Genomic DNA, 27,985 nt, shown 5'->3' with positions numbered 1-27,985 from the left:
ACTGCATTGCAGGCATTAATTAGCAGGCAAAAGACCATGTTCATAAGCATCATCGTTGCCACTGTCTAATAACGGATGTAAAAAAACAATTATAGCAAAAATGAGTTATGTAAAAATTATTTCATACTCCACATTTAGGGGGGCCACAATGGGGTCCAAAAATGTTGTCACAGGGGCACTAACCCCCCCCCCCCCCCCAGAACCGCTAGTGGGCCTACCAAAAGGCAATCGGCCTCCTGTGAGGACGGGGCCTGGGATGCAAAAAACAAATACAATATAAATATAGGACAAAACACACATCACAACAAGAGAGACACAACACTACATAAAGAGAGACTTAAGACAACAACATAACAAGGCAGAAACACATGACAACACAGTTATATTGTCTTACATTGTTAGGTGTAACAATGTAACACTCATACGAATAGCCTACACTGTAACAGTTAGGGAGATGATGTGTGATGTGCTTCGATGACAGCTGACTGTCAGTGAAAGCCACTGGCGCCTCTAGCGTCGCATCAAAGCCTGTATCAAAGAGTCTAAACAGTGCTGTAATCCCTTGCTTTGATCACGTGAGGACTCTACTTGGCCAAATGGGAAAGCGAGTCTCTCGTAAACTGCCGGCCGCCATTACATTGCTATGCGTGGTGGGCTGGCAGATAGTGCGCGACGCTGCTAGCGGCTGTTCGCGTAAGCACTCTGCACGCTCACAGACACACACAGAGTGAGAGCCACACATATTTATACATAGCCTACTCACAGACGCTTTCATACGAATATTACAGAAAAGACACTGACTGAGACATAAACAATGCCTGGAAAGGGATTCGTTGCTTCTGAATTCCTTGATGAGAAACATCGCATATAATCGACATTTTAATTGATTATTTTTAATCAATCATAAATCTTGCTTTAAGAGGGAACACGTTTTTAAAAAGGGTATGTTTTTTTAAAGGGAGATAACGAGACTGGACTCCTGACCAGCGTGAAACATTTATTTGATCATCATAACGTCAGATAAGGATTGTCACCGTTGCTGGATTATCGTTTTCTTGGATACATTATTGCATCTACTGTTATTTCAAGCTAAACAAATATTTTAAGGTCTAACGTTAATTGCTGGGAGACTGGGAGGACATTTCGCAATGATATAAAACAGAAAGGAAGGAAGGATCTTTTTTTAACCTCGGTCTGCTGCTGCCGTTTTCCTGCTGTTGGACGGAGCATACTTTTTTTCGTTGAAGAATACGAGAACGTTTAAAATTGACACATTTAATAGCCTTTTTGGTTGCGAGACCATCAACTCTCTTGCGGTCCACCTTGGATTACCCGAGGAAAGAGCAAGCTTTATTTTTAGCCTCGCTTGTCTGCAGTCTGACGTTATTTGCAAAGTGAAACAAGGATTAAACATTCCTGTTCACAGTTGCCTGCTGTATGTGGTAGGCTACATTGTGAGGGGAACGGTGGTGTTAAGAAAGAAAGCTATTAATAGCTCATGCAATTCTCGAAAACTATCACAACTGGTGCATCAGTTTACCTTGTGGGGGCTGACGGAATCCAATTCAGATTTCTTGCATGCAATTTGCAACAGACTGGTCTTCGACACCTAAACGGTCCATTTAGTAGTGTTTAATTAGTGGATAATACACGCGTAATAAACTACAGTGTTTTTCCTATAAGAAGTTTTCGGACTAACCACGCATTTTGATGGATTTTTGCGCTCAGGAAGAAAATAATAGATCTACTTCGCATGGATTACACTATTATTTAATCATTAAAGTATCATCGGAAAGACTGGCATGGACACGGATGGACATTTCTCTCCATGGATTAAGACACGGATACATTTTAGCCTAGCCTACATGCTTTCTGCGTTTGACAATGATCAGGTTTGGATCGCCTGAGCTGGACAGTAACAATGTTCTGATCTGCGAACACACTTGGATGTCCAAAAACAAACCATTCGTTTTGGTAGGCTATACAATCAAAGGGGGTTATTGATACGTTTACAATCCTTTCTTTGAATACACCCTCTGTTCAGCCGGGTTATTTTTTTATGACAGTTGACAAAATATTTGGGCTACTTAAGGTTAGCCATTGATCTGTTAGACAATTACCCGTGTTTTGGCGGTGGTGGGGCATACTTGTGAGGGGAACAGATTTGCCACCACTGCTCGGTCTTGTTACCGATCAAGGATTTCGACATGCCCAGTACTGACGACCCGAACGGCAGACGATTATGACTACGGCAGCGAATTGGGTGGCTAACGGGGCAAGCCTTGAAGACTGCCACTCCAACCTCTTCTCTCTGGTACAGTAAAACAAATAATGGATGCACATAAAGACACACGAACGAGGCGTGATACGGTAGTAGGCACGCTTAGATCTGCACTCGCGGTACAAAGGTGAACCAATTGTCGGTGCCGTTATTAGCCAATCATTATCTCGAGCTACTGGGCCGGGAAAACGACCATATTTTATCACTAAACGTGTTATGATAATAGATACTACTTCAGAGGCTTTAACACCACATTGTTTTGTAGCCTGTTCAAATATAGGCAGCATCATAAATAGTAATATTGTCAGTTTATTATTCATGTCACACTAATTTGTAGGTCTATAATTTATATTAAATTATCCATATTATGTCACTATTGTTTTCTTTCTTAGCCAACATCAAAGGCAGCATAGTTATGTGACATTGTGTAAACACATTGAACTAGCAGACATAGGCCTACTTAAAAATCAAGACAGACCGAATAATGAAGAATAAGCTTTTTAAGATGGCTACTCAAATTTGGAACACTTTCCTCTAACTTCACTTCTCAACAACTGATTTGGAAAGAGCATTTCCACTGTAGCCTCTCAATGATTTTTTCGAGTTGGAGGGAAAATGCGAGGCATTTCTTGATGTTCTGTAAATAATTGTGTAATTGTAGCGACAGAGCATTCAACAGTAGCAGGTTATGACACAGAAGGGCAATTTGTATATCTGGATTAATATGAAACGAGAGGCATCCAAACACAAGTTATTAAACCCTTAACCCCCTGCTCAAAGTGGAGGGGAAGTAATGTGTTCCTTACTAGAAAGGAGACATGAGCATGTCTGCCAGACAGTAGTATATCTCACGTTGACAACAGAATTTCCACTTTCAAAGTCATTATTGGAAGATTATATGCAACTTTTTGCTCGGATCACCAAACAAACCTCTCATCTTACATGCATTAGCGGAATTCACAAGTTTTCTGTTATTGCCTTGAGGCTATTCCAATCATCCATATCCCAAACTTTCTTCAACATTGTTTTTCACTGAGGGAGACCTTGCACTTACTGAGTTAACGGCATTGCACTTTATACATTTTTATTTAACCTTTATTTAACTAGGCAAGTCAGTTAAGAACAAATTCTTATTTACAATGACGGGCTAGGAACACTGGATTAACTGCCTTGTTCAGGGGCAGAACGACAGATTTTTTTTTACCTTGTCAGCTCAGGGATTCAATCTAGCAACCTTTTGGTTACTGGCCCAATGCTCTAACCACTAGGCTACCTGCCGCCCCATGCACTAAAGGCATGTGGATTAGATTGAGTTTGGGCATGGGGTCAGGAGCCACAACAACAATAGGGGTCTTGGGGGCGTTTTAGATTATGATGCTGGTAGTCATGTTCAGATATAGCTGCAGTATGCCTCTGACACGACACTGTTTACAGTCAAGCTCTCAGTGTGGTTTGTGAGGGTTTGTGGCAGCAGGTGAGCCATTCCACCAATTCAGCCAGCGAGTGTGGGTGGAGAGGAGGGAAACCTTTGCCGGAGATTTATCCCATGCCGTGCAAATTCAGAAAAGCCCTCCTGATTGATTTACTGCTCTCTGTTGTTGGTATACATGAATTTAATCCGATCAAATCTCAGTGCTTTTAGTGTAGTCAACAGAGCTCCTCTGTCAGGCTCGCTCTCTCTCAGCGCAGCTGTGGAAACAGAGTAAAACAGTGATTATGTTTTCGTCAACTTTCTAAGCACTGTGTTTTTCCTCCAAAAGACTCCCCCCTCCATTATCATGCTGTGCAGAGGGCTGGCAAGGCTACATGCCTTCTCTGTCTGTGTGTAAACAGCTTTAGAAAGGTGAGAGAGAAGAGCTACTTCTGCTTGTTGTTCAGTTAGTCACTGTGATGACTGTTAGATAGTCAGTCAGATGAACACTAATGACAAACCAGAGGCTTGTTAGGGAGGGAGAGAGATGGGGAGATCACTCACTCCAGAGTGCTAAGGTCAAATAGAAAAGCTGCAATTTAGAGTTATGTTTTCATATGCTATTGCTATTATATCACTACTAATACTTATATTATGGCAATTGTGTACAATCGTATTTGTCACTTGTCTGGTTGTGTTTACATGGGTGACAATTTTCTGTGGATAAGTTATGGGTAAATGTTTTCACTCCTCGGTCTCAGGGTGCTTTACCAGTGAAAGCCCTTTTCTGACAGTTTGTTGAGCGGAATTCCACTGTGTAATAACCTTGTCCGAATTATTTACTACGTTATCACGTCAATAAAATAACAACCAAGTATAGTACTAGGCAGCATGTCTTTATTAAAAACAGATTACTGTCAGCCTATTTCCATTGCACTGTGAGATATTTCACATTTACGTTTTAGTCATTTAGCAGACACTCTTATCCAGAGCGACTTACAGGAGCAATTAGGTTTAGGTGCCTTGCTCAATGGCACATCGACAGACTTTTCACCTAGTTGGTTCGGGATTCGAACGAGCAAACTTTCGGCCCAACCGCTAGACACATCTCTTTCACATTCATCTCAGCATCATTAATAGCTGGTAGGACAGAAAAAGCTGATATCTCAGAGAAGAAATGAACTGGGAAGCTAGGAGCATAAGAAAGAGGGATGAAGACAGAAGTTAAGCAGTCTTGTTTGAAGCAGAAGAATGTGTCTTTCTATTGCTGGGGAAAAAAAGTGGTTTGAGAGTGAGAGAGTGAGCGGAGCAGGGAATCTGTTTTCCTTTTAGGAAAGTATTATGTTTGATGTGCATTTCCTGAGCACTAGCCTCGGCCCATTTGAGAGAAAGAAAGAGAGAGGAAGAAAGAAAGAGCGAGAGAGAGAGCATGGCCGTAACTCTGTAGGCTGGGCAGGTTCTTTACAATGACTCATGTCCGAGTCACTGCTGAAATATGAAACGCAGGGAGCATCAGCGTGTGCACACACATACACCCTAACACACGCACAGGGGGAAGCAAACACAGAGACAAGTTTGCAAAAACACACAAAAACATATCATATCATACTCATGGACATATTCACAAACACACTAGGACATACACACAGGGACATGTACGCGTGTACAAACAGGTTGGATTCTCTTGCTTTAATTAAAAGAGTTCTCCTGTCCCCCAGACAGGGCTGCGGGGAGTGAAACACTGGTAATTAAGTGTCGTCAAGTGGAGTTATAATGTGATCAGCTAAGAGGTGCTCATTAGACAAACTGTATTCCAATAGAGCTCCATGCATGTATAATGATAACCAACCGCGAAAGATCGAGAGAGAGGGGAGTAAAATAAGAAATGGGCTGGGTAATACAATTGAACAGGAGGGCCCACTATATTTAGGTAACTTAGTGTCCCTGCTCAGAAGGAGCTATATTAGTGGCCAGTATTCAAATGTTGAAGGATTACTACTACATGCCTAACCGGGACTTTGTCCTTTAAGGACTAAAAGAGTATCCAGCCAGGGTTTCTGGGACGCCAACTCTAGTCCAATTCCCTGTGGTCTTTCTCCATCTGGCCAGCTATAGCTCTCCATCTCTCAGGGCTCTAGTAGCCAAAACACAACCTCCTCCAGCCCTCTTTGGCTGGTCTCCCTGCTAGCGTAGTGACAGTTAGTGCAGGTCTCACCTGGAGAGGCTGTTTGTGGAGCTGGCTAATCTCCCTCTGTCACTGCATGGGGATCCCTGTCATCGCAACAGGGCTCAACTCAGTAGGGGTTGGTCCCTCTATATCATCCTTCAGGGATAACATCCTTAGCTAAACACAGACCCACTTAACCCCCCCCCCCCCCCCCCCCCCCCACCAAACTCTCTCTCTCTCTCTCTCTCTCTCTCTCTCTCTCTCTCTCTCTCTCTCTCTCTCTCCCCTCACTCACCCACACACACACACACACACACACACACACACACACACACACACACACACACACACACACACACACACACAGCTCCCACCTCGGGCCCAATAAATTACTCCACTACAAATCGATCTATTAACGAGCCTTGTCGCTTCCCAAGGGGGCGAGGCACAATGATTGAGGGAGGGGAGGGCAGAGAAAGAGGCCTCTCTTCGCTACCAATCCCTTGATATAAATCCTGGGTGGTGAGCCATGGATCTTGTCTGAGCAGGACCTGTCTCGGCCCTGCCAGAGAGATGAAGTACGGATAAAAGAGAAGGGACAGGGAGCCGCCCTGGTCCTGAAGTGGGACAGGGATGGGGACAGAGATGGGGACAGCATGGGATGGGGTAGGGGGGAGATGTTTTGGAGCACTGTGGCTTGAGTGTGAAATATGTAAGTCCTGCAGTGCCAGCTGTGTGCTATTCTTAGCCCCCTGGTGTTCCTGCATTCAGGGCGACAGAGGGGAGAGTGGGAAAGGGGAATTGGCAGGAATGAGCTGTAGAGAGGCCGCTGCCGTGGCTGCTACTGAGGGGATGTCTAGCATTGTGACTCTTCTCATTCAGGGCTGCCGTCTTTATCTCCGTTACAGGGACTCCAACTCTTCCTGTGACACTTTGAGTTTGTCCCTAACACTCTTTTTCACACGACTTAATATAATTTCACCACTCTGTTTTTACACCATAACGCTGACTTTTGTAATATGTTATCATGATTTCCATAATGCGATTTCTCATATGTAAACTTGACACTGTGTTTTATAGCTTCCTTTGGAGATAAACACGCTGTGATTGTGAGAGGATTAGGTGTCATCCAGAGATACTCTAGAGACGTCATACAGACGTTGTGGTCTTTGTTACTGCAGCACTGAAAATCCCTTTGTAATTACCATAATTGACCCAACGATCTTGATAGCGAGAGCTTTTCCTTGTAAAGGAGCTATCTCTCTCAGCTTGTATGTGTTCTTTTCGTCTGACAGCTTAGCCGATATAGTAGTTGGCTGAGATTCAATAACAGTTATACTCAAGTTAAAGGCTGGTTTAAAGCAAAAGTGTCTGGAATAGAATGGCTATTTTAAATACTTGTTGTTGTGCGTTAGTGAATTCTAATCAGGATGTGGTCATGTTTTATTGAGAAATTATCCCTCTCGTAAACAAACACTCTAGGTCCAGATTGTTGATTTGATAACCATTGCAGTGTATTGATTTGCGCCGTGCTGCTGCCACAAGTGTGCTCTCATCTTGAATTAGCAGACATCCGGCCTTTTCACATGGTAATGAACATTTGCACCGCTCGTCTCAGCCCTGGCAAACACAAGGGATGAGATTTCAATATGATATGGAGACATGTTTTTGTCAATATACAGTAGTCAACGATGCCTAATCATGCAGTGCATATAGAGCCCCAGATGTTGTGTTATGAACAAGACAAGCTACTGTATCTGTAAGAGAAGCAGCCCTGAGGGAATATGAGTGGTACTTTAAGGTCATGTTAGGCTGTGTTAAGATGTGAGAGACTGGAAGTCAAGGCAGTCAGTCAGTGCAGTCACTTCTCTGATTCTTCTCTTTGAAGGGCTCTCCATGCTGCCACCCCACTTGGTGTCAGGGTAAAGTTACTGCAGGGTTCTGTACTGCCAGCACTGCAGACAGAGAGAGGAGGGTTACTGCTGTCTGCTTCTGTTGTTCTACCTGAGATTGACTTTACTTAGAATAATGAAGCAGGTCAACTTAAATGCATGGACAAAGGACTTGTTTTTGTTCTGAAGTCATTACATTTTAATTCACTTTTAATTACGTAAGTCCAATTATTTATATCATATGTCAGACTTTTATTTGCATTTGTCCCATTAAATAGCTTTGCAAATTTCTGCTGCCTCCTTCTAGTGCTCAGTAAAGTAAGTACATCTGCATAATATAAAATTGTTCATAACGAATGCACAGTCATAAGCTTCAGACTAATCTAGTAGTTGGATATGAATGTGTTGCTTCTGGTAAGTCAGGGGCTTTCCTGACATGCATTATATGCTGGATATAGTAATTATTGAAATTTGAATCAGTCTGTGAATTCCAGGTGCATGGTAGCAGACAATGGAGGTGTTACTGGAGAGGGAGGAGGGGGGGGAGAGAGATGGAGAATTACATCCCTTTGTAAGAAAAGACCCCTAAACTGCTTGAAATGTTATCTTTCTGCCGTAACCCTGGAGACAGAATCTCGAAAATTGAATAAGTTGCTGAAGTCTTACAGATGTTGTATGTTGCCTAGCAACTGTTTTTACTTCCCTCTTTTTTCCTGGTGTATTTCTTCGGGTCTGTCACAGTTAATTAAGTTGCACTGGAGACACATGGCTGGTAATGGAGGGACTGGTTTATTTATTTGTCCATTAATAATTCACGTTAAGCAGGGCCACTGTTTTAGGTTGGTCCTCCATTTAAGAGAAAACCCAACGGCATGACTCCATGTCTTTGTTTGCCATTGGAGTGGGGTCTTGTCAGCGTTGTCTGTCACAACAAACAACAAACATCAAACACCCGTCTTCATTGGTCTTCCCCCTTGTCATGTCACGCCCCCCTCCCCTTGCATCAGGTGAGAGGTTCATTTTAGCTCTCTGCAGTTTGAGCAACAGCTGATTGGCAGGCGCATCCGTCACTCTGCCCTGGGGAAGGTTGCAGCTCTAATTAGGTGACTTGGCTTGCCTGCCTCCCTGGGCCGGTTCCTACAACAGACACACGATCAAGACGCCCCTTCCTTTGTAGTGCCTTGTAAAGGTGCCGGCAGAGGGCAGAATAAAATCACCTGTTTAGTTCCGAGAGCCTCAGAGGCCATTTTCTGCACCTGTTTTTGTGCTTTTGTGTCCCTCTCTTGTCCCCTCTGCTATGCTGTTATGTGCAGAGGTCCCTGTGCTCTGTAAAAGGCCAGAGGGGGGAAAAGCAGGCAGTAATATGAGTTAATTTGATTTCAATGGGCTAACTGAAGAAGGGGATCTAGCCTGTTCTGATTTCTCAAAGGCTCTCAGCATTTCCAGAGCCATCCACCATGCCTCATGTGGAAAAGAGATTCTTTCTGGTTTTCATAGTAGTTACATTTTTCAACACTGGGCTACTGTGGAACAGGCTGGTTTCAAGGGTTGAGGTAATTTCAGTTTCCAATTCAAATCAGTTCAGGAGCTGAGCAATAATAAAAATAAAAAATATATGTGAAATCTATTTATGAATTGAATTTCAGAAGCGTTTTGGAATTTGAGCTAAATGGATTTGACTCGTGTTGCTGTAGAGGATTTTGGGATGATACGTGAGTCATGTCTACAGTACCGTCTTTTGAACAAACCCCAAATATTGGCAGCATGTCAAGTGTCTTCAGATATTTGACGGGCTGTAAATGCCACCCTGACAGAAAGTGTTTCACAGAAGCTTTGATAGGTAAAGCTGCTGATATAAGCTGTCTCTCTATTGCCTAAAGTGCTCTCCTCTGTCCAACTCTATCGCTCTTACATTGCTACAAGAATCCCAGAGTGGCATCTCTGTTCCACTCTTTCATCTTTCAGCATGAGACGCTTTGATACTAGGTTCCCATCTTCTAACTGGTGAGGAGACCCACCTGTTCAAGTGACCCACATTCTTAAAGACTAAAAGGCTTTCATAGTAAGTGAGTTTTTAGAAAGTCAAGCTGTTTGCTAAGTTGAACTTAACATTGAGATGGAAGAGATAGCATGGTGTGTTGATAGTAAGTCAGAGTGTACAGTGAAGTCCTCTTGGCTCCTTGAGAACTCCAGATTACTCTGTGCTTTATGTTTCTGTCACTGATTACAAAATAAAATGATTTCTTTTGAATTTTTCTATGGGGGTAGATCAGGTTTAATATTGCAGCTAGATTTTAGCTTCCATCAATGTAATTGTCTGCATCATTTTCAATCCCCCAATATATTCTTTTGTAAATATATACAGTTGATGTCGGAAGTTTACATACACTTATGTTGGAGTCATTAAAACTTGTTTTTCAACCACTCCACAAATTTCTTGTTAACAAACTATAGTTTTAGCAAGTATGTTAGGACATTTACTTTGTGCATGACACAAGTAATCTTTCCAACAATTGTTTACAAACAGATTTTTTTCACTTATAATTGACTGTATCACAATTCCAGTGGGTCAGAAGTTTACATACACTAAGTCGCTCTGGATAAGAGCGTCTGCTAAATGACGTAAATGTAAAATGTAAATGTTGACTGTGCCTTTCAACAGCTTGGAAAATTCCAGAAAATGATGTCATGGCTTTAGAAGCTTCTGAGTCAATTGGAGGTGTACCTGTGGATGTATTTCAAGGCCTACCTTCAAACTCAGTGCCTCTTTGCTTGACATCATGGGAAAATCAAAAGAAATCAGCCAAGACCTCAGAAAAATAATTGTAGACCTCCACAAGTCTGGTTCATCCTTGGGAGCAATTTCCAAATGCCTGAAGGTGCCATGTTCATCTGTACAAACAATAGTACGCAAGTATAAACACCATGGGACCACGCAGCTGTCATACCGCTCTGGAAGGAGACGCGTTCTGTCTCCTAGAGATGAACGTAATTTGGTGTGAAAAGTGCAAGTCAATCCCATAACAACAGCAAAGGACCTTGTGAAGATGCTGGAGCAAACAGGTACAAGAGTATCTATATCCACAGTAAAATGAGTGCTATATTGACATTGACTTCCTTCAGCAAGGAAGAAGCCACTGCTCCAAAACAGCCATAAAAAAAGCCAGACTACGGTTTGCAACTGCACATGGGGACAAAGATCATACTTTTTTGAGAAATGTCCTCTGGTCTGATGAAACAAAAATAGAACTGTTTGGCCATAATGATCATTGTTATGTTTGGAGGAAAAAGGGGGAGGCTTGCAAGCCGAAGAACACCATCCCAACCGTGAAGCACGGGGGTGGCAGCATCATGTTGTGGGGGTGCTTTGCTGCAGGAGGGACTGGTGCACTTCATAAACTAGATGGCATCATGAGGCAGGAAAATTATGTGGATATATTGAAGCAACATCTCAAGACATCAGTCAGGAAGTTAAAGCTTGGTTGCAAATGGGTCTTCCAAATGGACAATGACCCCAAGCATACTTCCAAAGTTGTGGCAAAATGGCTTAAGGACAACAAAGTCAAGGTATTGGAGTGGCCATCACAAAGCCTTGACCTCAATCCTATAGAAAATTTGTCGGCAGAACTGAAAAAGCGTGTGCGAGCAAGGAGGCCTACAAACCTGACTCAGTTACACCATCTCTGTCAGGAGGAATGGGCCAAAATTCACCCAACTTATTGTGGGAAGCTTGTGGAAGGCTACCCAAAACGTTTGACCCAAGTTAAACAATTTAAAGGCAATGCTACCAAATACTAATTGAGTGTATGTAAACTTCTGACCCACTGGGAATGTGATGAAATAAATAAAAGCTGAAATAAGTCATTCTCTCTACTATTATTCTGACATTTCACATTCTTAAAATAAAGTGGTGATCCTAACTGACTTAATACAGGGAATTTTTATTAGGATTAAATGTCAGGAATTGTGAAAAACTGAATTTAAATGTATTTGGCTAAGGTGTATGTAAACTTCCAACTTCAACTGTAAACCGTATACCTTGGGATTTGGAAATAGCCACGGGAGGTTTTTTCAATACCCTCAATTCCGTTGAAACTATTTCTTAGAATGTTTTCAATACATTTTAATATTTGTAGCTATTTTTTATGTCAATATCTGCAGTCAACTTGTGCAATGCGTTAGGAGATAATGCAGATTGCGTTCTTATTTCACCTGTCACATTATTTTACTTTATGAATCTTACTTAGTTCCCCAGCACAGTTGAGCCAGTCATGTGTTTGTTTGTAAATAGCACAACAGGAGAAAGTGGGAGCAGGTATATCCAGCTGTGTGTTGACAAGGGTCGCATTTTATATTGAAAGTCAACAGTTTTTTTGCTTCAATGGAGTGATCAGGGACGTGCAACTATAGTTTTCCTTTACATAAAACACATTAGTGCAACACATTCGGCGGAAAATAGCTTCATTTTCATCAGATGACAACAGAAGTGCAATGCTATTTGGCTGGCAGCCACACGTAAATGAGCTTAAAATGAAAAAGCAAGGTCTTTTTTGCAAAAACGATGCATGGCCATCATATTTGTAATGTTTAGGCCTATCATAGAAAGAATGTAGCCAGCTATATTTCTTAATGTTTTGTTTACAGTTAATATTGCGTTTCACCGTAGTACTGGAGAAAAGAAGCTACATATCAGTTGGAGCGCTGTCTGCTGATTGAATGCCTGTTTGTGAATTCTCATCATAGTTTAGAAGGGCAACTGAAGCACAATATTAGTCGAGCAGAAATTACATTAAGAAGCATTTTAGATCTGTGTTTACAAAACTCCAGCAAGATATTTCTTATGTGTTTTATCTTTTTTTCCTGCGTGAAAAACACAGAATTTTGCATTAATACAACCCCTTTAACTTGCTATCTAAGTAAGTGGCTGAATTAATAATAATTAATAGGGTGACGGGGCATCATATTGTTTTAGCTTTCTGCCGTGTTTGAGAAGTAAAAGCCCTTTGGAGGAGTTATTTGTACAGCTGCCACTGTTATCTTGATTTCCTTGCGTTTTTACTCTTCTCAGTTCTTGGCCGTCTGCTCCTCTACCTTCTTCTCCAAGCAGGCAAGCCGTTGCCCTAGCGACTCTAGACTCACAACAGACACAGTGTGTAGACATGCTGCTGGAGAGCCAGTACTGCATGCGTCAAAAGTTTGATCATTTGCACGATATCTCTCGTTCCTGTTTACTTGTAAATGTCAAACTTAGCATATTTAGCTAGCAGCCTGCAAGGAATTTGCTATTACTTTTGCAAATGACTTGTTAGCATTCTGGTAATAGACGCACAATAGTCTTTTTTGCATTTTTTTTTACACCCCTCTGTGTACTACGCCGATAATACCATAAATCCCGGGTTGAGAGAAGGATGGTATGACGATATGAAAATCTGGATGCCTCCCAATCCTAGAAGGAAGTGCTCTGCCCACTATACAGTCATGTCTCTGCCTGTGCTGTCATGCATGACCTTGTGTGTCAATGTACATCTATTTGTTTTTTTGTGTATTTCATCCCCTTTTTTCTCCCAATTTCTATTGCGATCTTGCTTTTGCAGTGCCGTGCACTCGCGTGTGTGTGTATGTGTATCAGTCTAGAGGAATAATTACATTTGCGGCATGGAGGTCAAATACAAACAATCCATTCATTACTACACGTGAAGCTATTCCCCAACACCCCAAGTTGTTAAGGCAGGACAATAAGGTGAATGTTTTCTCACTCCACAAGAACTCTTGTGGCTTCGCCTTTCTCTCTGCCGCTGACCTCAAAGGTGAAGGTTGAGTCAACTGTGCTTTCCTGTCTGTGTAGAAAACTTGTAATTATATTATGGGGGTTTCCCTGTTGTTATTTGTCTCCTGTTTAGAGTCTATGTGTTTTCTATTGTGTTGTGTGTTAAAGCTGTATACAGCAGGTTCACTATCACCTTACTGAGTTGTGCTGGTTTGCTGAGGCTCTATATAGTGATTCCAAACACCCTACATGTAACATCTACAGTGTCTTACTACGTTATATAAATGTGCCTGTACTGTATGTGCCTGACTTTTATCCTCACTAAGTTATGTGTCTGACTCTTGCCGCTACTTGCAATTCCAGCTATGTGTGTGCCAAAGGTTCACCAGAGGAGACGCTTTGACTCCCATATGTGTTTGATTACAACCAGATGTCGAGTGTTTTCTGTTTGACCCTTTTGCAGGATATTGTATTGGTTGATACCCGAACACAAATACTGTAGTGTAGTCATTCACCTGTCTGTATTCTAACACATACAGTACCAGTCAACAGTTTGGACACACCTACTCATTCAAGGGTTTTTCTTTATTTTTTACGATTTTCTACATTGTAGAATAATAGTGAAGACGTCAAAACTATGAAATAACACATATGGAATCATGTAGTAACCCAAAAAGTGTTAAACAAATCAATATATATTTTATACTTGAGATTCTTCAAAGTAGCCACCCTTTGCCTTGATGATCACTTTGCACACTCTTGGCATTCTCAAATCAAATCAAATCAAATAGTTTTTGTCACATACACATGGTTAGCAGATGTTAATGCGAGTGTAGTGAAATGCTTGTGCTTCTAGTTCCGGCCATGCAGTAATATCTAACAAGTAATCTAACCTAACAATTTCACAACAACTACCTTATACACACAAGTGTAAAGGAATGAATAAGAATATGTACATAAAAATATATGAATGAGCGATGGCCGAACAGCATAGGCAAGATGCAGTAGATGGTATAGAGTACAGTATATACATATGAGATGAGCAATGTAGGGTATGTAAACATTGTAAAAAGTGGCATTGTTTAAAGTGTCTAGTGATACATTTATTACATCAGTTTTTCATTCTTAAAATGGCTAGAGATGAGTCAGTATGTTGGCAGCAGCCACTCAATGTTAGTGATGGATGTTTAACAGTCTGATGTCCTTGAGATAGAAGCTGTTTTCAGTCTCTCGGTCCCAGCTTTGATGCACCTGTACTGACCTCGCCTTCTGGATGATAGCGGGGTGAACAGGCAGTGGCTCGGGTGGTTGTTGTCCTTGATTCTCTTTTTGGCCTTCCTGTGACATCGGGTGGTGTAGGTGACCTGAAGGGCAGGTAGTTTACCCTCTGGAGAGCCTTACGGTTGTGGGTGGAGCAGTTGCCGTACCAGGCGATAATACAGCCCGACAGGATGCTCTCAATTGTGCATCTGTAAAAGTTTGTGAGTGTTTTTGGTGACAAGCCAAATTTATTCAGCCTCCTGAGGTTGAAGAGGCGCTGCTGCGCCTTCTTCACCATGCTGTCTGTGTAGGTGTAGCATTTCAGTTTGTCCGGGATGTGTACGCCGAGGAACTTAAAACTTTGCACTTTCTCCACTACAGTCCCGTTGATGTGGATAGGGGGCCGCTCCCTCTGCTGTTTCCTGAAGTCCACGATCATCTCTTTTGTTTTGTTGACATTGAGTGTGAGGTTATTTTCCTGACACCACACTCCGAGGGCCCTCACCTCCTCCCTGTAGGCTGTATCGTCGTTTTTGGTAATCAAGCCTACCACTGTAGTGTTTCGTCTGCAAACTTGATGATTGAGTTGGAGGCGTGCATGGCCACGCAGTCATGGGTGAACAGGGAGTACAGGAGAGGGCTGAGAACGCACCCTTGTGGGGCCCCAGTGTTGAGGATCAGCGGGGTGAAGATGTTGTTACCTACCCTCACCACCTGGGGGCGGCCCGTCAGGAAGTCCAGGACCCAGTTGCACAGGGCGGGGTCGAGACCCAGCTTAATGACGAGTTTGGAGGGTACTATGGTGTTAAATGCTGAGCTGTAGTCGATGAACAGCATTCTTACATGCTTGTGTCGTCTGTGGACCTATTGGGGCGGTAAGCAAATTGGAGTGGGTCTAGGGTGTCAGGTAGGGTGGAGGTGATATGGTCCTTGACTAGTCTCTCAAAGCACTTCATGATGACGGAAGTGAGTGCTACGGGGTGATAGTCATTTAGCTCAGTTACCTTAGCTTTCTTGGAAACAGGAACAATGGTGGCCCTCTTGAACCATGTGGGAACAGCAGACTGGGATAAGAATTGATTGAATATGTCCGTAAACACACCAGCCAGCTGGTCTGCGCATGCTCTGAGGACGCGGCTGGGGATGCCGTCTGGGCCGGCAGCCTTGCGAGGGTTTACACGTTTAAATGTTTTACTCACGTTGGCTCTCTCAACCAGCTTCACCTGGAATGCTTTTCCAACAGTCTTGAAGGAGTTCTCACATATGCTGAGCGCTTGTTGGCTGCTTTTCCTTCACTTTGCGGTCCAACTCATCCCAAACCATCTCAACTGGGTTGAGGTCGGGTGATTGTGGAGGCCAGGTTATCTAAGCAGCACTCCATCACTCTCCTTCTTGGTCAAATGTAAGTAGCCCTTACAATGCCAGGAGACATGTTGGGTCATTGTCCTGTTGAAAACAAATGATAGTCCCACTAAGCGCAAACCAGATGGTATGGCGTATCGCTGCAGAATACTGTGGTAGCCATGCTGGTTAAGTGTCCCTTGAATTCTAAATAAATCACAGACAGTGTCACCAGCAAAGCACCCCCATACCATCACACCTCCTGCTCCATGCTTCACGGTGGGAACCACACATGCGGAGATCATCCGTTCCCCTACTCTGCGTCTCAGATAGACACAGCGGTTGGAACCAAAAATCTCAAATTTGGACTCATCAGATCAAAGGACAGATTTCCACCAGTCTAATGCCCATTGCTTGTGTTTCTTGGCCCAAGCAAGTCTCTTCTTCTTATTGGTGTCCTTTAGTAGTGGTTTCTTTGCAGCAATTCGACCATGAAGGCCTGATTCACCCAGTCTTCTCTGAACGGTTGATGTTGAGATGTGTCTGTTACTTGAAGCTTTTATTTGGGCTGCAATTTCTGAGGCTGGTAACAGTAATGAACTTATCTTCTGCAGCAGAGGTAACTCTGGGTCTTCCTTTCCTGTGGCAGTCCTCATGAGAGCCAGTTTCATCATAGCGCTTGATGGTTTTTGCGACTGCACTTGAAGAAACTTTCAGATTTCTTGACATTTTCCGGATTGACTGATCTTCATGTCTTAAAGTAATGATGGACTGTCCTTTCTCTTTGCTTATTTGAGCTGTTCTTGCCAGAATATGGACTTGATATTTGACCATCTTCTGTATACCACCCCTACCTTGTCACAACACAACTGATTGGCGTTAAGAAGGAAAGAAATTCCACAAATTAACTTTAACAAGGCACACCTGTTAATTGAAATGCATTTCAATTAGTTTTGATGTCTTCACTATTACTCTATGATGTAGAAAATAGTAAAAATAAAGACAAACCCTTCATTGAGTAGGTGTGTCAAATTTTGACTGGTACTATATACAGTTGAAGTCAGAAGTTTACATACACATGAGCCAAATACATTTAAACTCACTTTTTCACAATTTCTGAAATTTAATCCTAGTAAAATTCTCTGTCTTAGGTTAGTTAGGATCACCACTTTATTTTAAGAATGTGAAATGTCAGAATAATAGTAGAGAGAATGATTTATTTCAGCTTTTATTTCTTTCATCACATTCCCAGTGGGTCAGAAGTTACACTCAATTAGTATTTGATAGCATTGCCTTTAAATTGTTTAACTTGGGTGAGGTCAGGGCTTTGTGATGGCCACTCCAGTACCTCGACTTTGTTGTCCTTAAGCCATTTTGCCACAACTTTGGAAGTATGCTTGGGGTCATTGTCCATTTGGAAGACCCATTTGCAACCACGCTTTAACTTCCTGATTGATGTCTTGAGATGTTGCTTCAATATATCCACATAATTTTCTTTCCTCATGATGCCATCTATTTTGTGAAGTGCACCAGTCCCTCCTGCAGCAAAGCACCCCCACAACATGATGCTGCCACCCCTGTGCTTCACGGTTGGGATGGTGTTCTTCAGCTTGTAAGCATTCTCCTTTTTCCTCCAAACATAATGATGGTCATTATGGCCAAACAGTTCTATTTTTGTTTCATCAGACCAGAGGTTATTTCTCCAAAAAGTACGATCTTTGTCCCCATGTGCAGTTGCAAACCGTAGTCTGACTTTTTTATGGTGGTTTTGGAGCAGTGGCTTCTTTCTTTCTTCCTTGCTGAGCGGGCTTTCAGGTTACAGTGAGGGAAAAAAAGTATTTGATCCCCTGCTGATTTTGTACGTTTGCCCACTGACAAAGAAATGATCAGTCTATAATTTTAATGCAAATCATTTTATAACATTTTTGACATGCGTTTTTCTGGATTTTTTTGTTGTTATTCTGTCTCTCACTGTTCAAATAAACCTACCATTAAAATGATAGACTGATCATTTCTTTTTCAGTGAGCAAACGTACAAAATCAGCAGGGGATCAAGTACTTTTTTCCCTCACTGTGTGTCGATATAGGACTCGTTTTACTGTGGATATAGATTATATCTTCACAAGGTCCTTTGTTGTTGTTCTGGGATTATTTTGCACTTTTCGCACCAAACTACGTTCATCTCTAGGAGACAGAACGTGTCTCCTTCCTGAGTTGTATGACGGCTGCGTGGTCCCATGGTGATTAAACTTGCGTACTATTGTTTGTACAGATGAACGTGGTACCTTCAGGCGCTTGGAAATTGCTCCCAAGGATGAACCAGACTTGTGGAGGTCTACAATTGTTTTTCTGATGTCTTGGCTGAGTTCTTTTAATTTTCCCATGATATCAAGCAAAGAGGCACTGAGTTTGAAGGTAGGCCTTGAAATACATCCACAGGTACACCTCCAATTGACTCAAATGATGTCAATTAGTCTATCAGAAGCTTCTAAAGCCATGACATCGTTTTCTTTAATTTTCCAAGCTGTTTAAATGCACAGTCAACTTAGTGTATGTAAACTTCTGACCCACTGGAATTGTGATACAGTGAGTTGTAAGTGAAATAATCTGTCTGTAAACAATTGTTAGAAAAATTACTTGTTTCATGCACAAAGTAGATGTCCTAACAGACTTGCCAAAACTATAGTTTGTTAACAAGACATTTGTGGAGTGGTTGAAAAACGAGTTTTAATGACTTCAACCTAAGTGTATGTAAACTTCTGACTTCAACTGTATCCACTGAAAACTCACAGTTAGATTCATCTCTTCTCTTCAGATCGGGGAGAGATCGCACTTCTCTCTTGTTGCTGTTGTCAATCACAAGGTCTATAGTACAAAAGCAGCCCTGCCACACAGATAAGTGAGAGATTGAGTGCAAGAGAAGAGAAAAGTGAGATAGTGGAGGTTAGAGGAAGGTCAGACCTCCGAATTCTTTCTGTGACTGAAGGAAAATCCCATTTTTTTTGCATTGTGTTCATTCAGATATGGGAGAACTAAGGGCCGGTAAACAAGGTGCTTGAAACAGTGCTGTTTTTATTTTCCATGGTAATTTTTTTTTAAATCTAGGTGACTGGCAGTGGAGTGGAAGAAACTCTGGTTGTTTCCACGTGTTATGAGTGATTTGTGTTCCCTCGTATTATGAGGGATAAAATGGCACTGGCCCTCTCACTAGCTCTGTCTGTGCTGTCATGACCGGGCGTGAGTCAATGTAGGATGAGATTGTCCTTAGACACTGATCTAAGGTCAGTTTGGCATTTTCCCACTATTAGTAAAGACCAGGATTTGGGGAGGTTAAGCTGATCCTAGATATGTGCCTATGGGTAACTGGGACTCACCCATTGTTCACTAATGACTTGTAGTATAGACTACAGTAGGTTGGCCCCTACAGGGTTAGTTGATTTCAGCTGATCCTAGATCTGTGCCTATGGTCAACTGGGAGTAGTTTCAGGCCTTGCAGGCTAGCGGAAGATAGAGCAGCTGCTCCTTTGCTCCCAGGCTGCACAGAAACCTGCCCTGGGCCTACACACAAACGCCTCATTAACACATCACTCCTGTTATCATTAGATAAAATTACTCTTGCCGACCGACAACCAGAAATTGGGCCTTTGGATGCGAGGCATTGCTTTTAAACACCCTTAATCTGCATCACAGCTCTGGTGTGTGTATACACTGAGTAAACAAAACATTAAGAACACCTACTCTTTCCATTACATAGACTGACCAGGTGAAGCCTTGTGAAAGCTATGATCTCATATTGATGTCACTTGTTAAATCCACTTCAATCAGTGTAGATGAAGGGAAGGAGAAAGGTTAAGCCTTGAGACAATGGAGTCATGGATTGTGTATGTGTGTCATTGAGAGGGTGAATGGGCAAGACAAAATATCGAAGTGCCTTTGAACGGAGTATGGTAGTAGGTGCCAGGCACACGGGTTTGTGTCAAGAACTGCAATGCTGCTGGCTTTTTTACGCTCAACGGTTTCCCATGTGTTTCAAGAATGGTCCACCACCCAAAAGACATCCAGCCAACTTGACACAACTGTGGGAAGCATTGGAGTCAACATGGGCCAGCATCCCTGTGGAACGCTTTCGACACCTTGTAGAGTCCATACCCCAACTCAATATTAGGAAGGTGTTCCTAATGTTTGGTATACTCTGTGTGTGTGTGTGTGTGTGTGTGTGTGTGTGTGTGTGTGTGTGTGTGTGTGTGTGTGTGTGTGTGTGTGTGTGTGTGTGTGTGTGGTGTGTGTGTGTGTGTGGGGGAGAGAGAGGTAGGGGAGAGTGTGGTGAGTTGAGACATTTATTTTACATTCAGCATCACTCCGTAAAGGGAAATATAGTATTCTTTTTAAATCAAATCAAATCAAATCAAATGTATTTATATAGCCCTTCGTACATCAGCTGATATCTCAAAGTGCTGTACAGATACCCAGCCTAAAACCCCAAACAGCAAGCAATGCATGTGAAAGAAGCACGGTGGCTAGGAAAAACTCCCTAGGAAAAACTCCCTAGAAAGGCCAAAAACCTAGGAAGAAACCTAGAGAGGAACCAGGCTATGAGGGGTGGCCTCTTCTGGCTGTGCCGGGTGAATATTATAACAGAACATGGTCAAGATGTTAAAATGTTCATAAATGACCAGCATGGTCAAATAATAATAATCATAGTAGTTGTCGAGGATGCAACAAGCACGTCCGGTGAACAGGTCAGGGTTCCATAGCCGCAGGCAGAACAGTTGAAACTGGAGCAGCAGCATGGCCAGGTGGACTGGGAACAGCAAGGAGTCTTCATGCCAGGTAGTCCTGAGGCATGGTCCTAGGGCTCAGGTCCTCCGAGAGAAAGAAAGAAAGAGGGAAAGAGAGAATTAGAGAGAGCATATTTAAATTCACACAGGACACCGGATAAGACAAGAGAAATACTCCAGATGTAACAGACTGACCCTAGCCCCCCGACACATAAACTACTGCAGCATAAATACTGGAGGCTGAGACAGGAGGGATCAGAAGACACTGTGGCCCCATCCGATGATACAAAGATATCTCCAAATATTTCAGGATGTTGTGGAAATAATCAGAATGCATGTAAACGTTACAGTTTGAAAGGATAGCTTGTTTAAAAACAGTTGTCTCTTCGCAAGACTTACCCCATGGCCTTTGGCTCAACTTACCCCAAGACAAACATTTGGACTACAGTACCAGTCCAAGGTTTGGACACACCTACTCATTCAAGGGGTTTTCTTAATTTTTTACGATTTTCTACATTGTGGAATAATAGTGAAGACATCAAAACTATGAAATAACACATATGGAATCATGTAGTAACCAAAAAAGTGTTAACCTGTTATGGCTAGGGGGCAGTATTTTCACAGCCGGATAAAAAACGTACCCGATTTAATCTGATTATTACTCCTGCCCAGAAACCAGAATATGCATATAATTATTAGCTTTTGATAGAAAACACTCCAAAGTTTCTAAAACTGTTTGAATGGTGTCTGTGAGTATAACAGAACTCATTTGGCAGGCCAAAACCTGAGAAGATTCCATGCAGGAAGTGGCCTGTCTGACAATTTCTTGCCCTTCTTGATTATCTCTATCCATTACAGAGGATCTCTGCTGTCACATGACACTTCCTACGGCTCCCATGGGCTCTCAGAAGGCGGCAAAAAGCTGAATCGTGGCTTTGCAGGCTCTGGTTGAAAAAAAGTAGCGCGTTTGGGTAGTGGCTGGTTACAGTACTGTGAGACTCAGGCTCGTGCCCGCGTCGACAGAATGCTTTGTTTTCTTTCGTCTGTTTACCTAAACGCAGATTCCCGGTCGGAATATTATCGTTTTTTTTACGAGAAAAATGGCATAAAAATTGATTTTAAACAGCGCTTGACATGCTTCGAAGTACGGTAATGGAATATTTAGAAATCTTTTGTCACGAATTGCGCCATGCTCGTGACCCTTATTTACACTTCGGATAGTGTCTTGAACGCACGAACAAAACGCCGCTATTTGGATATAACGATGGATTATTTTGGACCAAACCAACATTTGTTATTGAAGTAGCAGTCCTGGGAGTGCATTCTGACGAAGACAACAAAGGTAATCAAACTTTTGTAATAGTAAATCGGAGTTTGGTCAGGGCTAAACTTGGTCGGTGTCTAAATGGCTAGCCGTGATGGCTGGGCTATCTACTGAGAATATTGCAAAATGTGCTTTCACCGAAAAGCTATTTTAAAATCGGACATATCGAGTGCATAGAGGAGTTCTGTATCTATAATTCTTAAAATAATTGTTATGTTTTCTGTGAACGTTTATCGTGAGTAATTTAGTAAATTCACCGGATGTTTGCGGGGGGTATGCTAGTTCTGAACGTCACATGCTAATGTAAAAAAGCTGGTTTTTGATATAAATATGAACTTGATTGAACAAAACATGCATGCATTGTATAACATAATGTCCTAGGGTTGTCATCTGATGAAGATCATCAAAGGTTAGTGCTGCATTTAGCTGTGGTTTTGTTTTTTGTGACATTATATGCTAGCTTGAAAAATGGGTGTCTGATTATTTCTGGCTGGATACTCTGCTGACATAATCTAATGTTTTGCTTTCGCTGTAAAGCCTTTTTGAAATCGGACAGTGTGGTTAGATTAACGAGAGTCTTGTCTTTAAAATGCTGTAAAATAGTCATATGTTTGAAAAATGGAAGTTTTCGGATTTTAGAGGAGTTTGTATTTCGCGCCACGCCCATCATTGGATATTGGAGCAGGTGTTCCGCTAGCGGAACGTCTAGATGTAAGAGGTTAAACAAATCAAAATATATTTTAGATTTTAGATTCTTCAAAGTAGCCACCCTTTGCCTTGATGTCAGCATTGCACACTCTTGGCATTCTCTCAACCAGCTTCATGAGGTAGTTACCTGGAATTCTTTTCAATTAACAGGTGTGCCTTGTTAAAATTTAATTTGTGGAATTTCTTTCCTTCTTAATACGTTTGAGCCAATCAGTTGTGTTGTGACAAGGTAGGGGTGGTATACAGAAGATAGCCCTAAGACCAAGTCCATATTCTGGCAAGAACAGCTCAAATAAGCAAAGAGAAACGACAGTCCACCATTACTTTAAGACATGAAGTCAATCCGGAAAATGTCAAGAACTTTGAAAGTTTCTTCAAGTGCAGTCGCAAAAACCATCAAGCGCTATGATGAAACTGGCTCTCATGAGGACCGCCACAAGAAAGGAAGACCCAGAGTTACCTCTGCTGCAGAGGATAAGTTCATTAGAGATACCAGCCTCAGATTGCAGCCCAAATAAATGCTTCACGGAGTTCAAGTATAACAGACACATCTCAACATCAACTGTTCGGAGGAGACTGCGTGAATCAGGCCTTCATGGTCGAATTGCTGCAAAGAAAGCACTACTAAAGGACACCAATACGAAGAAGAGAATTGCTTGGGCCAGAAAACACGAGCACTGGACTTTAGACCGATGGAAATCTGTTTTTTGGTCTGATGAGTCCAAATTTGAGATTTTTGTCAGTATCTTTGTGAGATGCAGAGTAGGTGAACGGATGATCTCTGCATGTGTGGTTCCCACCGTGAAGCATGGAAGAATAGGTGTGATGGTGTGGGGGTGCTTTGCTGGTGACACTGTCAGTGATTTATTTAGAATTCAAGGCACTGTTACCCAGCATGGCTACCACAGTATTCTGCAGCGATACACCATCCCACCAGGTTTGCGCTTAGTGGGACTATCATTTGTTTTTCAACAGGACAATGACCCAACACACCTCCAGGCGGTGTAAGGGCTATTTGACCAAGAAGGAGAGTGATGGAGTGCTGCATCAGATGACCTGGCCTCCACAATCACCCGACTTCAACCCAATTGAGATGGTTTGGGATGAGTTAGACTGCAAAGTGAAGGAAAAACAGCCAACAAGTGCTCAGCATATGTGTTAACTCCTTCAAGACTGTTGGAAAAGCATTCCAGGTGAAGCTGGTTGTCATCAAGGCAAAGGGTGGCTACTTTGAAGAATCTCAAATATAAAATATATTTTCATTTGTTTTTACACTTTTTTGGATTCTACATTGTTCCATATGTGTTATTTCATAGTTTTGATGTCTTCACTATTATTCTACAATGTAGTAAATAGTAAAAATAAAGAAAAACCCTTGAGTGAGTAGGTGTGTCCAAACTTTTGACTCGTACTTTATATTGGCCCACACACCTACAAGGATTCACTTTCATGCTAGGTTTAGGACCTCATATTGAAGCTTATATGGACTTCAACTGATGTATATAACAATCTTAAAACTATCTACTTTGGTTCAGATACAAGCATCATGAAACCTCTAACACAATAAAGGCATTTGACTTGGTGAAAATACTTTTTTGGGACCTAACTTGCTTACCACTTTTTCCATGTGGTTTCTTCCTTCACAGACTCCATGAAATAATTAACTTTTCCTAAATATTTGGTCAAATGATAGAGTTCATTTTGTGTATGGTTTCTTGCAGACCAGGGTGGCTCAATTTACCCATTTGGCTCAATTTACCCCACTGTCCTATACTGTGCTAATGTATTATCCTATAGCAGGAGATTCAATGGGGTCATGAGGGTAATTGATAGGATCATTTGAATTGTAGCTACAGAGTCCAGCTACCTTAGTGATGCTAGGGGTGTACAGTGCAGTCTCAGCCATACAGAGACCCTACATGGCCTCCCAGTGAACCTGTTTCAGGTTTAGAAGTGACCCCTGTCAGATTCTGTGTCTAAGGTTTTCACATTCACACAGAGTGACTCCAGCGGATGGTGGATGTCTGCTCCTTTGCTTTGGAAGAAGCACATCCGGGCCTATTTTTAGGCCAGATTATCGACTTGCCAATGTTTATATCTCAGATTACACACACTCTGTCATTATGGAAGAGTGGCCTTGTAATTACGAGGCATATTTTTCACAGGGGCTGTTCCACCAAAAACACTTGTATGCTATACTGTATAGACTACAGAAAGACAATTTCGCACGCACACACACACACACACACACACACACACACACACACACACACACACACACACACACACACACACACACACACACACACACACACACACACACACACACACACACACACGTGTAGCAGCTGCAGGAGGGAACGTCCCTTCCCCTAGGCTCATGGTGGTCACATGTTGGTAGGAGTGAGATTCTGACCCCTCCACCCCCTCACACACACAAACACACACACATGCCCTTTTTTTAAAGCTGGGACCCTCCACCCCATCTTTCCAACCACATAAGCACATTGAGATCTATTTTTCCAGCAAGGTGCCCTATTTTGCTGCGTGTTTCCATGTAGCCTGTTCTTCCATCAAGCTCCAATGGGACAGACAGTATTCTTTTCTGAAAGTTGGTGAGGGGTGGCATGGTGCCAGCCAGGACGGCGTGCCAAGCTAGGCCCTCACAGCTGGCTGAACACAGGGGAGGAGCCTAGCCCTGGCAGCGTGACTCTCCGAGAGGTCTCCCTTATCCTGCCAAATCAGCCTCAGTGGGTATTGAACGCAGCCTTTGTAAGATGTTCATTCTTAGCCTTGTTCTTCATAGACACCCGCACTGGAGCCTAATTTGAAGACTCTGTGATATTGAGTTGCATTCAAAAGCAAAATCAATGTCTCTTGTGGAGAGAGACTTAACGGTTTTCAACCATCGTTTCCTAATGCGGATCAACGGTCCGTTGTTTATTGTATATAAATAAAACCCACAGAAGTGAAACGACAGACTCTGTACACATGACGGCAATGTTCCACCCTGGCCAGACTGTTTTCCTGTCTGAGAAAATCTATCCTCTGTGTCCTTTGTGTGTCTTCGCGTCTGTTTAAAGACCCCTCTCCCTGGTGCAGTGGGGTTGTCCTTTTTACTGCTCATCGATAGATTGAACAAACGTCCTATTTGACAAGGCTGCCGACTACCTCACTCCCCCAGCCCTCTGACAGGCTACATAAACGTGTTACATTCCATCAAATGAAATTGAGAAGATGTCAGACACTGACTGTGCTCCAGTGATTGACCCTGACACAATTTCTCCCCCTTCTTCTCTTGCTCCTTGTCTTCCTTTCTTTTTCTCTGTTGCTCTCTCTTAATCTCTCCCTCCCTCTCTCCTTTTCTCTCTTTCTCACACATGCCTATTCGGGTGTCATACTACGCAGTATATTCATTTACAACGGCTATGGTGAAGATAATATGATTCATATGAGTAGAACACTTACAGCACTGCCTAGTAGCCTTGGATTTATTCCCGTTACAAGGCAGAAATCAGAGCCCTGTTAGCAGGAATGCCATAGAGCTCTAGGTTACAGTATATTTAACGTAAATGTAGCAGCCCATTATTCACTTAACATTGTATACAACTTTATTTGACATGAAAGAGCTACAAAGGGTGCATCAGTTGTCTCAGATTACAAGGATAGAATAGGGTTTTATAATGAATTTATCATGTCAATGTCATTCAATTCTAAACCTTTTCAATAATGTTTACAGGGCATAGTCATTGAGGTGGAAATGTTGATTTATAGTGGGATCAGTCCTAGAGTATTAGTTTGTGGTTATGTCATATTGAGGCCACTCTTCTCTTTCATTACAGTAATCCACCACTCAATTACAATTCAACCAACTTTATTGGTACTAATTATGATAATACAAAAATGATTACAGTGTACAAATATAATAACACTCTGTCTCTCTTTGTGTATTGTAATTCAATGAACTTTATTGATACTGATGACAGTATACAGAAGTAATAATAACACTCTGTCTCTCTTTGTGTATTGTAATTCAATGAACTTTATTGATACTGATGACAGTATACAGAAGTAATAATAACACTCTGTCTCTCTTTGTGTATTGTAATTCAATGAACTTTATTGATACTGATGACAGTATACAGAAGTAATAATAACACTCTGTCTCTCTTTGTGTATTGTAATTCAATGAACTTTATTGATACTGATGACAGTATACAGAAGTAATAATAACACTCTGTCTCTCTTTGTGTATTGTAATTCAATGAACTTTATTGATACTGATGACAGTATACAGAAGTAATAATAACACTCTGTCTCTCTTTGTGTATTGTAATTCAATGAACTTTATTGATACTGATGACAGTATACAGAAGTAATAATAACTCTCTTTCTCTTCTGCTCCAGGCAGAGCTGACGGGCATCAAGTGGAGGTGCTACAGCTTCCGTGGCGGCGGCGAGTACGGGCCGGTGATCTCGGCACCAGCCCAGGACGACCCGGTGCTGCGCAGCTTCATGCGCTGCGTGCAGGCCAACCTCCTGTGTGTGTGGCGCCGCAAAGTCAAGCCTGACGCCAAAGAGCTGTGGATCTTCTGGTGGGGCGACGAGCCCAACCTCTCTGACGTCATCCATCACGAGCTGGAAGGTGAGCCCCCCCGCTGCTGAGAGCTGCTGGGAGCTGCTGAGAACTGCTGCACATTCATACTCTCATCTTCTGGGTCTATACGTGTTAGAAATTGTGACAGAATCTGAGATTTTATGTTTAGTATTGTTTGTTGTGTAGCATTGTGTTCTGTGGTGTGATGTACTGTGTTGTGTTGTGTAGCATTGTGCTGGCTCAGGAGAGTCTGTGATGAAGCACACAGTAACAGACTACCTAAGTGGATTTGTCTTGCTATTGTTCGGATCCTTGCGTGTCTGTGTGTGTGCATTACCCAAAGATATCTCACCCGAAAGAGTGCCACTCTCAGCACTATCGCCTCTATTTATAGAAGCATTTGCATTATCTGGCTGCACATGTGCAGCAGGGAACCCCAGCTTATTGACTAAGCCAGGG

General features: G+C 42.3%; 1 protein-coding gene across 3 annotated transcripts in view; it reads left to right on the top strand.

Moving 5' to 3' along the window:
* Positions 1-690: 690 nt before the first annotated feature.
* Positions 691-27,985, top strand: part of LOC106566935 (mediator of RNA polymerase II transcription subunit 13-like) — a 158,274-nt gene continuing 130,979 nt past the window's right edge. For all 3 annotated transcript variants that reach the window (XM_014135556.3, XM_014135564.3, XM_014135550.3), the window contains exons 1-2: positions 691-2,314; positions 27,337-27,574. In XM_014135556.3, the coding sequence (XP_013991031.1) occupies positions 2,243-2,314; positions 27,337-27,574 (310 nt within the window). In that variant the 5' untranslated portion in view covers positions 691-2,242. The remainder of the gene's footprint in view (positions 2,315-27,336; positions 27,575-27,985) is intronic.

Source organism: Salmo salar, chromosome 01 (assembly GCF_965601325.2).
Source record: "Salmo salar chromosome 01, fSalSal1, whole genome shotgun sequence".
In the NCBI taxonomy this organism is placed as follows: domain Eukaryota; kingdom Metazoa; phylum Chordata; class Actinopteri; order Salmoniformes; family Salmonidae; genus Salmo; species Salmo salar.
This window is presented reverse-complemented; position numbering and strand designations above follow the sequence as displayed.